This window comes from Triticum urartu, chromosome 3, assembly GCF_003073215.2.
Source record: "Triticum urartu cultivar G1812 chromosome 3, Tu2.1, whole genome shotgun sequence".
In the NCBI taxonomy this organism is placed as follows: Eukaryota; Viridiplantae; Streptophyta; class Magnoliopsida; order Poales; family Poaceae; genus Triticum; species Triticum urartu.
The window spans coordinates 370,847,089-370,864,134 of record NC_053024.1 but is presented as its reverse complement, the minus strand read 5'-3'; the positions used below and the strand labels follow the sequence as shown (position 1 = coordinate 370,864,134).

The 17,046-nt window shown below is 45.3% G+C and overlaps 1 protein-coding gene across 2 annotated transcripts; it reads left to right on the top strand.

Annotated features, from left to right (window-relative positions):
- The first annotated feature begins 226 nt into the window (after window positions 1–226).
- Window positions 227–14,204, top strand: LOC125544014 (PITH domain-containing protein 1-like). Of its 2 annotated transcripts, none has more exons than XM_048707533.1 (10): window positions 227–453; window positions 615–695; window positions 1,422–1,471; window positions 10,843–10,920; window positions 11,023–11,080; window positions 11,159–11,208; window positions 13,307–13,415; window positions 13,498–13,559; window positions 13,760–13,811; window positions 13,931–14,204. In XM_048707533.1, exons 1-9 carry the CDS (start codon window positions 370–372, stop codon window positions 13,800–13,802), a joined length of 615 nt encoding a protein of 204 aa, XP_048563490.1. In that variant the 5' UTR covers window positions 227–369; the 3' UTR covers window positions 13,803–13,811; window positions 13,931–14,204. The 2 variants fall into 2 exon arrangements, with proteins under 2 accessions (XP_048563490.1, XP_048563491.1); XM_048707534.1 differs by having other exon boundaries at window positions 13,912–14,204.
- The last annotated feature ends 2,842 nt before the right edge of the window (window positions 14,205–17,046 follow it).

Here is a 17,046-nt window from a genome sequence, read left to right as displayed (position 1 = left end):
GCTGTGTTGTGTGGCTGAAAATGCGCGATGGTCTGATTTAAATATGTGCGGCCGACTAAAGTAAACTAATAAAGGAGAAAAAAAGAAAAGAAAAAAAAGAAAAAAAGAAAAGGAGACAAAGAAAAGAAAGTCCAGACATTTTTGTCCGCGTTGGATCCTAAAAATGTCTAGACGGTTCGATTTTGCGGGCGGAAAAACTAAAAGGGGGAAAAGAAAAGAAAAGAAAACCCTCAAAGCCCTAGTACCTTCGTAGACGCAGGCAGTCAGCAGCCGACCAGAAGGCAGCGGACGCAGAGCAAATCCAAACAAGAACACCAGTAGTGCTGCATTCGCAGCGAGCGAGGAAGAGGAAGAGGGTAAGAGAGAGGGATGGCATGCCTGCACGATCACGAGTGTGGGGATCACAACTGCGCCGCCGATTGGTCGCTCTACAATCACATCGACATCCCCAAGGTTTCTTCCCAATCTCTCTCCGTCTCTCTCTCCGTCTCTCTCTGTAAATCAGAATCTTCGCTGTAGCCTACTGTATTACGAGTGCAAAATCTTCTATTACTACTGCAGAAATTCGAGAAACTGTGGCTCTGAATCTTCCCCGTTTTTTCCACAACCTGCAGGTGGTGGCTCTGAACGAATCTGTGGCCGGGAGCGTCAAATCGGTCTTCAAGTCGTGGGACCAGCGCCTCGAGACTTCCGGGGTATGTACCGAGATCCTTGAATTAGACATAACCCATCTTCTTATGAGTGTCAGTGCTTATTTTCTGCCAAATATGCCAGGAGTTAGACGTTTCTAGATAACCTGTCACTGATATAGAAAAGTTTCAGTATCGATTGCTGTGTCCCTATGTGGATTATACTCGTCTCCTTTGGTATTACATTAGAACGAATAGAAAATTAGCAGCTTTCTGTGCATCCAGTAGGTACTATTTGTCCTTATAAAACTATCACTGGGTACTTTTTTTTATCATGCCACTAATGTCATTACTGTCATGATTACTGAGGGCTACAATTTATTTTTCACAAGTACTAGTAAAGATGTCTATAAAGCATAATCCTAGCGCATAGTAGGAAAAGGGAAATTGCCAGGACGTCTGAAATATTAAACGGGAGAAACAGTAGGCCAGCAGGTTTGGTATGCATTATGCAGACATTTTGAGCTCTATGTTTTATTACCCTTTATCCTCCATGTTACGCAAAATTGCCATTCTTCTGCATGCGAATTTGGATATTACTTATGTTTGTTGTATCAGCTTATCAGTCTTGACCCTAAATCCTGTAAGGTACAATGAATCAAGATCAGAATATTGATGCTGTAGCTTACAGCGTTTATTCAGTGACAAGTGATATTTTCACTCATAACCTGTTACTTAAGTTTCTTTTCATACCTGTTACCTGCACTCTTATGAACATTCTTGCTGCACCAGGGTTTTCTGGAGAGCAATGAGGGTGACCCCGAGTTACTTGTTTTCATCCCGTAAGTAGCTTACATCACTTAATGATAATTGGATATATATCTGTGTCTTGGCTTCTTTCTTTTCCATCCCCTTCTGCTGTATAAACTTGTTATCTCCGCTGAGGAATTAACAGAAACGGTGGTAGCCCGGTTCGAAAAAAAGATATATGTGTGTGCCTGCCCCACTCGGTTTCTTAAATTAATTACATCATTGCTTCACTTGCCTTAAACCCACACAAGCTGAATATTTTATGCCTTCAAATGCAGAATTGACAGCTTTAGTGTCTAGGACACAGAATTTGTGGTGTTATAGTTATGGAAGGCATTAGGTGGATTCTTTTAGTTCGGTCATTTCATAATTTTTAAATATTAATCATTTGGTCATGAAGTTGTGCTTAATTTTTCTAGGCTAGTGCTTGTGGACGAAGGGGAGCCTTGGCGCAGCGGTAAAGCTGTTGCTTTGTGACCATGAGGTCACGGGTTCGAGTCCTGGAAACAGTCTCTTGCGGAAATGTAGGGAAAGGCTGCGTACAATAGACCCAAAGTGGTCGGACCCTCCCCCGGACCCTGCGCAAGCGGGAGCTACGTGCACTGGGCTGCCCTTTTTTTAGTGCTTGTGGACGTGCACTGATTAACTGTCACAAGTTGAACTATTTTATGCCTTCAAATGCAGAATCGACAGCTTTAGTGTCTACAGAAATTTGTTGTATGGAGAGTCAAGAAGTTCTCATCGAAACATCAAGAAATTGTGCTGTTACAGTTATGGAAGGCATTAGATGGATACTTTTAGTTCATTCATTTCATAATTTTAAAATTTGAATCATTTGGTTGTGCTTAATTGTTCTAGGGTAGTGCTTGTGGACGTGTATTGATTTATACATGTTGTCTTCTCCCTGGACATATATATATATATATATATATATATATATATATATATATATATATATATGATTATTATGTCTTTGCCACCTGGGGGCATTGTCACCCTTTTGGCTTCTGTCTGATCTGCCTTTGAGATCCGTGTAGCATCTTTCAGGTCTGTCATTGATTAGACCTCCATTTGTCTAATAGCACTGAGACGAGTTCATTAGTAGTAAGTAGTAACCAGATTAAACGATGATATTGTGTATACACATGGATCTATTTTTGAGGAATCTTTTTTGAGTTCATGGAGAACTTCTTTTAGGTAATAAAAGTCTTAATCACAAACCAATTTTTTTGTACTATTATAGAAAGTTAGTAAGTTATTGTATTTTTTACACTATTAGGGAATCTTTTTGGTCAAGTATTCATCATCTCACATTTTGATACCCCTAGTCTGACACATACTCTTCTAGAACCGTATTAGTGTGATCATTATCATGCTTCATTAATTGAATCCTGGCGAAGGAATGATGATAGCATTTGCACAAATCACGAGGCATGCATTGAACGGAGATAACATGGGGTGACACTGCCACCCAGAGGGGTGACATAGTCACCGGGTGTTAAAAAATCCACACTAATATATACATACATACATACATACATACATACATATATATATATATAATATATATATATATATATATATATATAACTTTGTTTGCTGGTTTGGTGCCAAGCAATCATTCATTACAACTGATTTATGTGGAACACATTTGTGCACTTTTAGTCGTTTAGGCAAGTCCTTTTTTGCACACCCTTCCATAAATTATTTCAATTATCCTGAAGGAGTCAGAAGCAACATGGAGAAATAGAAAGAGGCCAAGAAGAAAGCAATCATTCATTACAACTGATTTCTGTGGAACACATTTGTGCACTTTTAGTCATTTAGGCAAGTCCTTAGCTGTGAGTGAAGCAAGGGGTCGGGGCCTATGATGAGCTTTGTTAGTGACTAGACACGGGAAGGAGAAAGGGGCATTTACAACATGGCGGAAGTCCGCCAGAGGAAGACAAGGGATCTCAACCAAGTTAAATGCATAAAGGACGAGGCAAAATGACTCCTAGTGGAAGATGAGGTCAAGAATAAAGGAGTCGTTCAAAGTCATACTAATTACCGAGGAATTAAGCTTATGAGTCATACTATGAAGCTTTATGAGAGGGTGATTGAGCATTGCTTGAGAAGAGAGACGAACGTCACAAAAAATTAATTTGGTTTATGCCCGGGAGACCGACAATAGAGGTGATTTTCTTGCTACGTCAGCTTATTTAAAGATATAGGGAGCATAAGAAGGATGTACACATGGTTTTCATCGACTTGGAGAAGGCATATGACAAGATACCGAGGATGGTCATGTGGTGGTTGCTAGAGAAACATTAAGTCCCAACAAATTACATTACCCTCATCAAGTATGTGTACGGTAAGTTGTGACAAATGTGCGAGCAGGTGATAGTGAGAACAACACCTCCCAATTGCCATAGGACTACATCAAGGGTCAGCCTTGAGCCCATACATCTTGGCCTTAGTGATGGACGAGGTCAGAAACAATATACAAGGAGATATCCCTCGAGTTCTGTTTGGATGTAGACATTCAAGGCCTCCAAATTGCATTGGCTCCAATATTAAATCTGCATGACATTTTTTTTTGCGATTCAAATCTGCATGACATTGATATCGACATTCAACCCGAATTCTGGTGTTTGGATGGTGAAAATATTGAATTGCACATTGTTGTACACATCACTGGCATTTCATCTTTTTCTCTTTCTCTCCAGCATTGTAACACCCACGATGCGGCTATATCTCTCACGTGTCGGAGCATGACTTAGAGGCATAACCGCATGGTAGGCATGTCGTAAGAGGGGTAATCTTTACACAACCCATGTACTGAATAAGAAAGAGATAAAGAGTTGGCTTACAATCGCCACTTTACACAATACATAAAAATAGCATTACATCATCCAGAATACAATCAAGGTCTGACTACGGAACCAAATAAAGAAAGACAACCCCTAATGCAAAAGATCCCCGATCGCCCCGACTGGGCTCCACTACTGATCAATTGGAACGAAACAACACAACGAACACGATCTTCATCGAACTCCCACTTGAGCTCAGCTGCGTCATCTGCACTGGTATCAACGGCACCTGCAACTGGTGTTGGAAGTAATCTGTGAGTCACGGGGACTCAGCAATCTCACACCCTCGCGATCAAGACTATTTAAGCTTATGGGTAGGGAAAAGGTAGTGAGGTGGAGCTGCAGCAAGCACTAGCAAATATGGTGGCTAACTTACGCAAATGAGAGCGAGAAGAGAAGTAAAGCACGGTCGTGAACTATAAGTGATCAAGAAGTGATCCTGAAACTACTTACGTTCAAGCATAACACGAGACCGTGTTCACTTCCCGGACTCCGCCGAGAACAGACCATCACGGCTACACACGCGGTTGATGCATTTTAATTAAGTTAAGTGTCAAGTTTTCTACAATCGGACATTAACAAATTCTCATCTGCCCATAACCGTGGGCACGACTTTTGAAAGTTCAAAACCCTGCAGGGGTGTCCCAACTTAGCCCATCACAAGCTCTCACGGTTAACGAAGGATATTCCTTCTCCCAGGAAGACCCGATCAGACTCGGAATTCCGGTTACAAAACATTTCGACAATGGTAAAACAAGACCAGTAAGACCGCCCGATGCGCCGACATCCTGATAGGAGCTGCACATATCTCGTTCTCAGGGCAACACCGGATGAACACTACGTACAGCTAAAACCAACCCTCAAGTTTCCCCGAGGTGGCGCTGCAAGTGGCTCTGTTTCGGACCAACACTTAGACAAGCACTGGCCCCCGGGGGGGAGGGGTTAAAATAAAGATGACCCTTGAGTCTGCAGAACCCAAGGGAAGGTGATAGGTTGTTAGTGCAAATGTAAAACCAAGGTTGGGCCTTGCTGGAGGAGTTTTATTCAAGACGAACTGTCAAGGGGTTCCCATTATAACCCAACCGCGTAAGGAACGCAAAATCAAGAAACATAACACCGGTATGACGGAAACTAGGGCGGCAAGAGTGGAACAAAACACCAGGCATAAGGCCGAGCCTTCCACCCTTTACCAAGTATATAGATGCATTAATTAAACAAGGTATATTGTGATATCCCAACAAATGTCTATGTTCCAACATGGAACAAACTTCATCTTCACCTGCAACTAGCAACGCTATAAGAGGGGCTGAGCAAAGCGGTAACATAGCCAAACAACGGTTTGCTAGGAAAGGTGGGTTAGAGGCTTGACATGGCAATATGGGAGGCATGATATAGCAAGTGGTAGGTATCGCGGCATAGCAATAGAGCGAGCAACTAGCAAGCAAAGATAGAAGTGATTTCGAGGGTATGATCATCTTGCCTGAGATCCGCAAGGAAGAAGAACGAGTCCATGAAGAAGACAAACGGACGTAGTCAAACGGATCCTCACAAACGCGACGTTATCGGAACTAACCCGAAAAAGCAACACCGAAAAGAAGCAAACAACATAGTAAACAACCATCACATAAACATGGCATGATGCACAACCAAGCATGATGCATGTCCGGTTTAATTATGCATGGCATGGCAAAGTGCACAAACAAAACTATAAGTTAAGTGGAGCCCAATATGCAACGAGTTGCATATTGACGGAGCACCACATCAATTATTTAGTTCACTCCCGGTTAGGTACTCAATAATATTAAATGTTGGTTAACATGACAAGAGGTGAAGCATATGAAAAACTACCTATCCAGACAATTTAAATGGGGCCGGAAACATCAACCAACAATTCCAGTAAATCCCCATATGCATTAGCAATTTAAAGCAACAACAATTTAAACATATTAAATGTTATTATCATGATGTGGATGACATGTGCAAATTTTATAAAAATGTTGACATGAGCATATTATGAAGCATTTGTCATCGTGGCGGAAACGAAAAGGGGTGCCACGGTCACGACAACGGAAATGGTGCCACGGCAACATTCCGGTTCCGGTAATTCGATTGAGATACCGATGCAAAGGATAAGTGTGCGGTTGCGTGCAAAAGATGGTGGGGTGCTCCCGGATATCGGGTGTCCCATGAGTCGATGGCATGGAAGCGAGAGACACTACGGACACGGTGCAAACGCGAGCATCTCAAACATCGCAAGCATTCGTTCACGGACGTCGTCTCGGGGTTATACCTTCGAAGCGTGCAAACGAGACGGTTCGGGTTCGGTGCAAAGTAGAGGAAGTAGACGTTCACGGCCGTCGTGGAAGTAGAGCGGTTCACGTTTCGTTCTCGGAGAGGTACTTAATGAATCCAATGTCTTCGGGGCGACGGTAGTTGTACACGGTTCACAGTCGTTCATAGTCATGGCGAGGAACTTGACGAAACCCAAGGTGACGGTAGTTGTACACGGTCCACGAGTCGTCGATCGTTCGGGGTCCGACTTGCGGGTCTTGTTGACATGAAGGGGTACTTGGCGTTTTTGTGTAGCCGAACTTGAGGGGCACCGACATCGTGGTACTTGGCGTCCATGGGTACTTGACAAAGACGAAACGGAACGCAACGGTTGTAGTGGTACATGGTGTCCAGGGGCTTCGCGGGTCATTCTGTACTTTGGCGTTCGGAGCGGTGGTCGTTCGTGTGTCGTAAGTCGTGGTACTTGCCGAACTTGGTGAATCCAAGTGTCTCGGTGGCGGCCATGGTACTCCCTGATTTGGAGGGTCTTGACAACGACAACAGGGCCAGCGGTGGTGCACGACGGCAGCGAGAGCTTCAGTGGCATGCAGCGCACTACGGCGATGCTCGGGGTCCATGGAGGGGCACAGAGGCAAGCAGGCAACGAGGCAGGGGCGACGTAGGAGGAAGCAGGGGTGCCAGACGCGCGTGGAGAGGCTCGAGGTCGAGCTCCTGGCGCTGGACAAAGACAGCGCGAATGGAAGAGGAGCCCCGCAGGGGAGCTAACGGAGGGGGAGCAGAGGAGGTCGCAGCGGCGGCCTGGACTCGGGCAGGAGCGGCAGAGCGGAGCAGAGCAGTAGCGCTCATGCTTAGTGGCGGGGCAGCGACTTCGCGGCGTAGACGGAAGCAGAGGGCGACGTGAGACAGGGGCGTCGGAGTTGGCCTCCAGTGGCGGCTCGGGAGGCCCGGCGCGGCGGAGGGAACGGCCACGGCGGGCGCTGGTTGTCGGCAGGGGCTGCAGGAAGCAGTCGGCGGCCATGACACTCGAGAAGGCGCGGGGAGGAGAAGGGAGGAGGCTGCTGAGGGCGACTGGTGCAAGGGAGAGGGCGAGAGGAGGGCGCTGGGAGGAAGAGAGATGGGAATCGGGTGCGGGGCACTGCTCCCTCTCTCTGGCGATGCGTGAAGGTGCGCGAGGCGGCGGGAGGAGGAACGAGGAGGAGGGGTCGAGGGGAGATGAGGATCGGGCCAAATCACGCTAGGGTTAGAAAGGGATGGGCCTCAAGGGGTTTGGTGGGCCGGCCTGGCCTAGTGGCATGCGGTTGCTGGGCTTCTTCTCTCCCTCTCTACTCTGATTTTTCTCTTTTCTATTTATCGCATAAACATAAATAGAAAGAAAGTACAGAGGGTTTGGAATGGATGTGAGGAGAGAGGGACATATTTCTGGAAACCAAGAAATATGCCCGATTTAATAAAAGTGGTTTGGGAATTTTTAAGGACAGAAAAATAATTCAAGTTTGAATTAAAATTCAAACTTGAACCATTTTTGAACCCAACCAAAACAACTCCAAATGATCTGAAATTTGACAGAGAGGGTTTAGGCATGGTGAACTAGCATCAGGAAAAGAAAGAACATTTCTCGAGGAGGGGAAAAGGTCACTTGCCAAAATGAAAGAAAGAAGAAGGAATGAGGAGGTGATGATGCATGATCATACATGGAGCATCCAACAATGTGACATGCATGAATATGACAATGCACATGATGATTATGAGAACGCAAAAAAATACAAGAGGCACAAATGCACATGACAATGATGGGCATGGCAATGCAATATAACCAAATGATGAACATGATGCAAGAAGCAAAATATGACAATGACACTCATCCGATCATGGCAACAAACAGTTCAGACACACAACGACAACGAGATAAAAGGAAGGCATCTGAAGCTCCGGTCTTGGGGCGTCACAAGCATGCTCTCTCCATGCAAATTTAGAGCATGATTGGTTTGATGCCAAAAATTGGCATGACAACATTTGGCAAATGCCAAAATATTGGCTAGTGCTTGGTTAGTTACCAATTTCACTTGCCAACCTCACAAGAGTTGCCAATTTTTGGCTACTTTTGATATTGCCAATTGTTGGCTTGCCAAGTATTGGCAGTGCCAAATGTTGGCATGAAACCAATTAGCCTTTTAACTTCCGTTTCCCTGCCGGAATCGACCCCCATGACGGCCTGCACAGCCCCATGCGCCACAAGCACGAACATGAGGAGTGGTGCGGCAAGCGCGCCCCCCGCGAGCGTGGTGAGGATGGGCAGCACAACCACGATCCGCTCCACGCGCACATGTGAATGGGGTGGGAGGGGGCTGCCGCCGTGGTCCTCTAGCCAGTCTCGGCTCGTGGAGGGCTCGCAGACAGGCAGGGGCAGCCATGGGGGGAAGCGGCATCCGTCACCATGGGAGGCAACAAACAGCTGCTGCTGAGGGGATTGAAAGCATGAGCGATAGGTGGTTGGGCGCACGCGCGCCGCGTCTGAGATATGGGATGATTGTCTTCCCGCTTCGTGCTGCTGTCCCTCTCCTACGCGTGGCATTTTTCTTTTTCCAGGACCGCTCCTCAAAGGGGTAAGTGGAGACTAGGGGTGAGCGCTGTCGAACTTGCCACAAAGTCAGTGGGTGAAGTTCCGAATTCGGGCAAAGTGATGTGACATCCTAGTTTAATAGGATTGATAGTACGACCCATACCAATAAGGTGCATCTTCTTTTTTGGAAGCTCATCTCAAAAGAACCGCTTGGTTAAGCGTGCTTGGCTTGGAGCAGTTTGGGGATGTGTGAACGACCAGGAAGTTTCTCAGGGTGCGCACGAGTGAGGACAGTGTGCCGGAAAGACTTGTGTTGGTTTGTGGGTCAGTCTAGAGCCTATAGGATAGCTAGGAGTAACTACTGCCAGTGCGGGAGTGGCTGGTGTGTTACAAGTGAGGCGGGTGGGGACAGCGGGCTGTTCAATATCACGCTTCAATTCCAAGTCTTTCCGAGTCTGAATACTGTTCCAAACAACAAAATTCGGGCTGCCCAAATGCCAATGTTTAATTCTGGGCCTCATTGCCAATATCCAAACAGTGCCTTGGTGTGTGGTCTTTGCTGATGATGTGGTCCTAGTTGACGAAAGTAGGTTGGGTGTCAATAGGACATTAGAGTTGTGGCGACAAACTTCAGAGTCCAAGGGGTTTAGGCTTAGTAGGACCAAGACCGAGTACATGACTTGTGATTTTAGTGCTGTTAGGTGCGAGGAGGGAGAAGGGAGAAGTTAGTTTCGAGGGACATATAGTGCCGAAGAGGGACACCGTTCTATACTTGGGAGTTGGGATCAATGCTCCAAAGCAATGGTGGTATTGATGAGGATGTTAGCCACTGAATCAAAGCGGAGCGGATGAAGTGGTGGGAAGCATCTGACATCCTCTGTGACAAGAAGGTCCCACATAAGCTAAAGGGTAAGTTCTATAGGACTGCAATCAGACCTGCAATGCTATATGGAGCAGAGTGTTGGCCTACTAAGAGGCAACACATCTAAGAAATGAGTGCCACTGAGATGCGCTTGCTAAGGTGGATGGGTGGCCATACAATAAAGGACCAAATTAGGAATGAGGGAATACGAGATGAGGTAGGGACCTATTGAAGAGAAGCTTGTCCAACACCGGCCAAGGTGGTTTGGACATATCCAACGGAGCCTTCAGAAGCACCAGTAAATAGTGGTATTCTTAAGAGTAGCCAAAATACTAGGAGAGGTAGGGGGCGACCAAATTTCACATGGGAGAAAGGCAGTAAAAAGAGACTTGAGGATTGGAATGTACCTAGGGATTTGGCTCTTGACAAGACTGCATGGAAATCAGCAAACCATATACCAGAATCTCGATTTATTTTGTTTACTTGTACTTCCTCTCTTCTCTTTTGGGTTCTCACAGTTTTCTGTTAGGTTTCATCACTAGCCTACCCCAATTTGCTTTGTTTGTGTATCCTGAGTCGGAATGCTTCATCAAGGGTTGTATGTAGACAAAGCAAGTTATCCGTGTTTTATTCTGTACTTCTGCCTCTGTCTTTATTTGCAATGAGTTCACGATCCATATATATTACATTTGGTTTGTGTTACTTTATACTCGACTATACTGGGATATATCATTTTTATGCTTGTGTTAATAGCTAAGACATGCTTATTCTCTCGTTTCTGCTTGCAATTCCTATCAGCAATCGTTAACATGTTTCATTTGTTCCTTTTTCTTGTAGATTTACCTCAGATGTGAAGATCAAGAGCATCGCTGTTGTTGGTGGTGCTGATGGAACAAGTCCTTCAAGAATGAGAGCGTAAGTTTTAGAATTCTGGCTTCTCTCTTTCATGACTTGCCCAGTGTTTTCTTCTTGAACCATAATAGCATGAAATTTATAAAGAATGTCGACTTGTCACAGATTTATCAATAGAGAAGGTATTGACTTTTCTGATGCTCAAAACATGCAGCCTGTGCAGGTATGTTTTTAGTTTGTTTATTTTCTTATCCATCCACAAGAAGAAACTCCAGCTGTAATTTGAGATTGTTTGTGCCAGGAATGGGAACTGGCAGAGAATTTGCAGGGAGTTCTTGAGTATCAAACCAGGTAATTTTAGTAGTTACTTGTTCTGCTTGTGCTACTTAATACATGTTCATTTATATTGCAATATTTAAGTTAGAAGAGAAGTCCATATTTCAACCCTGAATTGTCACCAAAGTCTAAGAAACAACCTGAACTTCAAAACCGTCTACTTTACAACCCCAAACTCTCAAAATTGGACAAATATCAACCCTCCTCTCCTCAAACCAGTTTTCGTGGCTGTTTTGGCCGGTTTTGAAGAGTTGACCGCCTAGTCAGCAACCAACTCAGCCGCCACGTCAACCAGGCATCTAAACCTAGTCTCTCTTTGTTCAGTCTCTCACCCTGAGCAGCGTCTCTCACACAGCCCAGCCGCCGCCACTTGGGACGCCAGCATCCCGACCCGCCGCCGCTTCTCCCTCCACCCGACCAGATGCTTGTCACCCGCTGCCCATTCTCTCCCAGCTCGCAATAGCAGTTGACCTGACGCCGCCAGGCCCGAAGGGCCATATACCCCTGCGCCGCCGGTGAGTGGAGGGCGGCGGCGCGGAACCACAGCCGGCCATCTAGACCCAGCAGCCCTTCGCCCTTCACCTATGTCGTGCTCAGCAGGCTCACGAGCATCGGACTGGGTGCGGTGGACGAGCACGGTGAGCACCAAGCGAATTGCAACGGCGCGCACACTTGGCATGATGAGCCCACGGCCGGTAGAGGAAGCTAAGAGGACGGGACTGGAGCATGGCGAGGCGCATGTCGCTGCTGGGGCTGAAGGCATCGCCGCCTCGGGGGAGGGCCAGGGACAGAGTTACTTTAGGGCAAAACTGGGCCTTGGCCCGCCCAGGGCAGCAGAAAACAGTGAAGGCTGGGAGTAAAAGTGGCCCTTAAAGAAGAAGTATTGTGTATAATTCCTTAGTCTGGCCCGTCCTGTCCCACCCAGCCCTTTTGATGTTGCTCGGCCACTGGGGAGGGCACATGGCGCTCTCGGAGAGGAAACACGCCGGCTCCGGCTGCCGTTGATAGAGGGGAAGAGGTGGGTGCAGGGCTCCATGGATTCAGCCGCTAGCGCATTGGTGGCCAGCAGGAGAGGGGAGTCCAGGGCAGGAGCCCGTGCTCGTTGGTGGACACTAGGAGAGGGGGAGCTCCGATCCATGCCCGGGGGTGGCGGCATCAGGCCGCAGGGTCGGGGTGGGGGAGCAGGGCCCAGCTCGTGTGAGGGCAGAGTGGCGGCACTGCCGTTCGCCGGCCACCAGAGAGGGTGGTGACGGGTCGGGGTCACGTACGTGGCGGCAGCAAGCTTGGTGAGCCCGATGCGGCTCGGAATGGGAAGAGAGACAGGGCTGGGCATGGGGCTCGCTGATGTGGCAGCTGACTAGGCGGGTGAACCGGTCAAAACCGGCTTTGTCTTTGAAAACCGGTTCAAGGTTGAATCTTGCATGGTTTTGATAATTCAGGGTTTTGATAAGTTTCAAAGCTCATGGTTGATTCTTAGACAAATGGGCTAGTTCAGGGTTGAAATATGGACGACTTCTCTCTTTGAGTTATATTGTAATAGTATAATATAGATAGTAGTGAGTAAAGATATTCAAATTTAGCCTCTCAAATGTAAGCTTCAAATATATGTAGATGATATGCTCCATTAGATAAGATGCCTTTTACTGTTGTATAAGTTGGAGAATACCATCATATGATGTGAGGATGGCGTGTGAGGCCTCCAACACATCACACATGCCTGTGACAATTCGGCAATCTTTGCGATTCTTCGGAGAAGAAATATAGGGGGATTGTAACCATAACACCCCCCCCCCTCTCTTTTCAATACAATGAAACGCAAGCTCTTTTGTGTTTTCTTGAAAAAAAAAGAAATATTGCCTACAGCACATCTCTACTGCTCGGCTAAACTTCATTAGATACATATGCTCAGTGTTGTATGAGTCAACAGTAGTCATTTTGTGAATAGGGTATTAGATTTAAGTATTAGGTCACTTCTGTTTTCATGTGTTTACTGAGTTGCTTCTAATTACCAAGTTTTAAATCCTGTTATAGTTTGTACTTGGAGTAGCTTGTATTGTTAGCTCTCTTTAACTTTTTCCTCTCTTGGCCTTTTGTGTCTTGCTGTTATTGTCAGGTATTCAAGGTTCCAAGGTGTGGCCAACTTAACTCTGCATTTTCCTGATAACTTTGGTGGTGATACGACTAAGATATATTACATTGGTTTGCGTGGTGAAGCTACTCAGGTACAATCGTCAAGATGTTTGTTTAGTCTGGAAATATAGCATGCAATGCTGATGTGTGACTGATCCACGCCATCTGCTGCAGAACAAAAGGGATGTTGTGGCCACAATTGTGTATGAAGTAATGCCCAATCCATCTGATCACAAGTAAGCTTTGTTAAATTTGATCTATTTCTTTGTGTTGTGATACATTTATTCTGAAATTATTATAGAGCTGTATATTGATTTACCCAGTGCCAGCACATCATGCAAACGACTCTTCAGCACATCATTGTTGTTTCTTGATGATGCTTCTATACTCCTAAGCATCTGAGGACTTTTGTAATACCTCGCTCTTCTCTGTGCAGAACAAAATCCGAGACTGGAGGTGGTTTCTCACATGTTGAGTAGGCATGTCAGGTAAGAATGGTAACATCTAGCGTTGTGAAGTCACGCACACAGTAATACTCTGCACTTTCTGTTCGGCTGCTACCGATTTTTACTTGTTTTCCAATTGCGGTGACATGCTTCCTCGGCAGATCCATGTCTGGGTGCTGCTCTCGGTTGGAGAGAAACTTGACCTCTGATGAGTTCTGTATGAATAAAACCAGTCCAGCTCTTAGATTCGTAGTTTTGAGAGTAAACCAGTGTATTTGTCGGTTGTCGATGGCTCGATGATGTAACTTAACTATGTTGCCTTGTGGTTGCCGGTGGCTCGATGAGGTAACTTAACTATGTCGCCCATGCTGTCATCAGAGTTGCTAACAAGTACTATGATTCTACCGATCTCCAATTGGTGGTACTTTTCCTTTCTTTCATTCAGTATTGGGATCAGGGCGTCTTCAATGTTACAGAAACATGGGGTCTTAAACCAAAGAATAGCCTCCAACATGGGTCTTAAGCCAAAAAATAGCCCAAGACCCACCCTCAAGCATTATGAGAAGAGGTCTTAACAACAAAATCGTAAGACAAGTTTAAGACCAAGCCACAGCAAATATTAAAGACGGTTTTAAGACAAGGCCGTCAGGAATAAAGAACTATACAATCTCTCACATGATTTGAGGGTTTAAAACTAGAAGAGAAAAAAACTGACATGTGGGCTCCTTCAAGGCCGTTGTTTTGCGTCGTGGCTGAATGAAAAGCATCTGGAGCTGATAGAAACTGAGAAAAGTTTGGTAGAAGCTGCGGGAAAAGCGGCCCGAGCTAGTACAAACTAAGAAAAGCTGGTGTGAGCTGCTTAGAAACTGAGAAAGCTAGTAGAAGCTGAGAAGGCCATAAAGCTTGTTTGACAACTACTTTTAGGATGGTTGATGAGCCTATAGGTGATGGTGAAAGCATGAATCTTGAAGATGTTATTTAAACAGTGATTTATCTGGTTATGTTGTATATTACCTTAAATGACATGATTTAGTGATCTAAACGCTCTTATATTTCTTTATGAAGAGAGTAACTATCACTAGAACTAGATGAGACCCCATGGGTTGCTGCGGTGATTTTAATGGAAAAAATGCATAATTTATTAGGTGCTATGTAAACAACTAAAACTACTTAAAGTCACATTTTAATAGTATTCCTGATTCAAACTTTTAAAAACATTAAGAAAATATGAGGCATATAGCAAAATAACATATAAAAGACAAAAAGATTTTGTTAAAAGAAAGTGAAGGATCAACTATACATGTATGTTCCAAGCGTTCAACATATATACCATGTCGATGAGAGCACACAATCTAGTGTGAAATATTAACTCATAACTTACATGCATGAACTGATGGTGTAACATGGCAGTGCTCCATATAGATGTACTAATGCAAAAAGTGACTTATAACTCAAGTGCATGATTTGCTGATGTGGGGCGGTGGCATGGCTAGATAAATAGGTAGTGAGTTGTAGCTATTTAGCAATAGAGGAAAAGAGTGTCGTTTCTAAAACAATGAAATATCAATTATATATATGTATGCTCCAAGCGTCCAACACACCGTGTCTACGAGAGCAAAAAATATAATGCAAAATAAATAATTAACCGATGATTTAGATGCATGAATTGATGATGTGGTAGTGCTGCATGGATATGCTAATGCAAAAAATATACTTATAACGTACATGCATGGCTCACTGATGTGACATGTTTGCATGATAAGGAAAATAGGTAATGGGTTGTGGTGCATGTCACAATTTAACGCAATGTAAAACCCACTTCGAATGCACTAATACATGTTGCAGTAGAGGATTCTTATGCATAAATCGAACAGATGCTAGTGGATCAAGCTAGCAATCTAACGACTACGACAATTTTGATGATGTGGAAGTGCGCATGCAGAGATAATTAGAAGTAGTGGGGATCTCTCTTTTAGGTATATAGGATTCCAGTAACATATGCAGACGTACACACAAGTCTTTGCGCACAAACTAGTCACCCTCTCCGTCGTCCTCCTGTCCATCGTCATGTCTCGTCAAAGCGTCTACAATGTTTTCATGAGTGACATTCACGATGACATGCTTAACTCCCAAATTAAGGCCATAAACTGGTGTAGATTGCTCAAGTATAAGCAGACTTGAGACCCGCTGTTGTAGGTTAGAACCACTGTTCAACATATCGGCCGATATTCCGATAAATCGACCGATTTATCGCTTACCGTTGTTTGATCTATAAGATAAATCGACTGATATGGCGATAGTCGGCCTATATGCCGTTAAACTGGTCGATTTACCCATTATCTTGGGTCGACCGATAAGTTCCCGATAAGCAATATGCCCAACATTGGATGGAGGAGGAAAGGGGGAAAACAATAAGAACAACAAGAGGATTCACTCAAACAAACCCAAATCACACATCCACCAGAATGGCATACATGAGATCCACATGAACAATCAAGGGAAAATAGCACAAGGTAAAGGTTCTTCTCAAATCCAAAGGAGATGAGGTCTTGATGATAGTCTTCTTCAAGAGGAGATCTTGATATCCGCTTGGGGATCTTCTCCTAGGAGGTCTTGATCTCCAAGGGGAGTGGTGGATGAGAAAAGCTCTCTCTAGATCATATCATATACTTTGCTAACCCTAACAAATGACCTAGGTACGACATATATAGGTCGCTGGAGGTGAGGGACGAGTGGAGGGGCAAAACAGACAGTCCACAGCCAACTCGCTGTGACAGTCCACAAACAGACACCCGTTCGCATGATACACACCCGTGTGCACGGTACACGCTGGTGCACACGAGTTGCCTAGCAGCTACATTGGATGGGCCCATGGGCACATGGTCCTGGAGGCCCGTGCGCATGAGGTGTCTAGAAGCTCTTTGGATAGGCCATGCGCACGGGGCCCATGAGGGCCATGCGCACGGGGTCTCTTTGGGCGTGTCTTCTTCTTCCAGTTGCTTCCCTCCATCTTCCTTGCGATCTTCTCGTCCTTCTTCTTGGACTTGGCGAGGCTCCTTAGCTCTGTGGTGGGGGTCGTCTTCGTACCTAATGATGCATAAGGTTCCATAGTGAGGTAGCAACCAAGTCCCATCCATATTCATGTCGAGCTCAAAGAGGAGCGAGGTCACCCCACTTTCGATGGCATGCACGTGCGCTCTTGTCATTGGTCCACTTGGTGCTCGGTCCATGGGGATGACGGAAGGATGCTCCGCATCACCCGACACATAGATCTTGT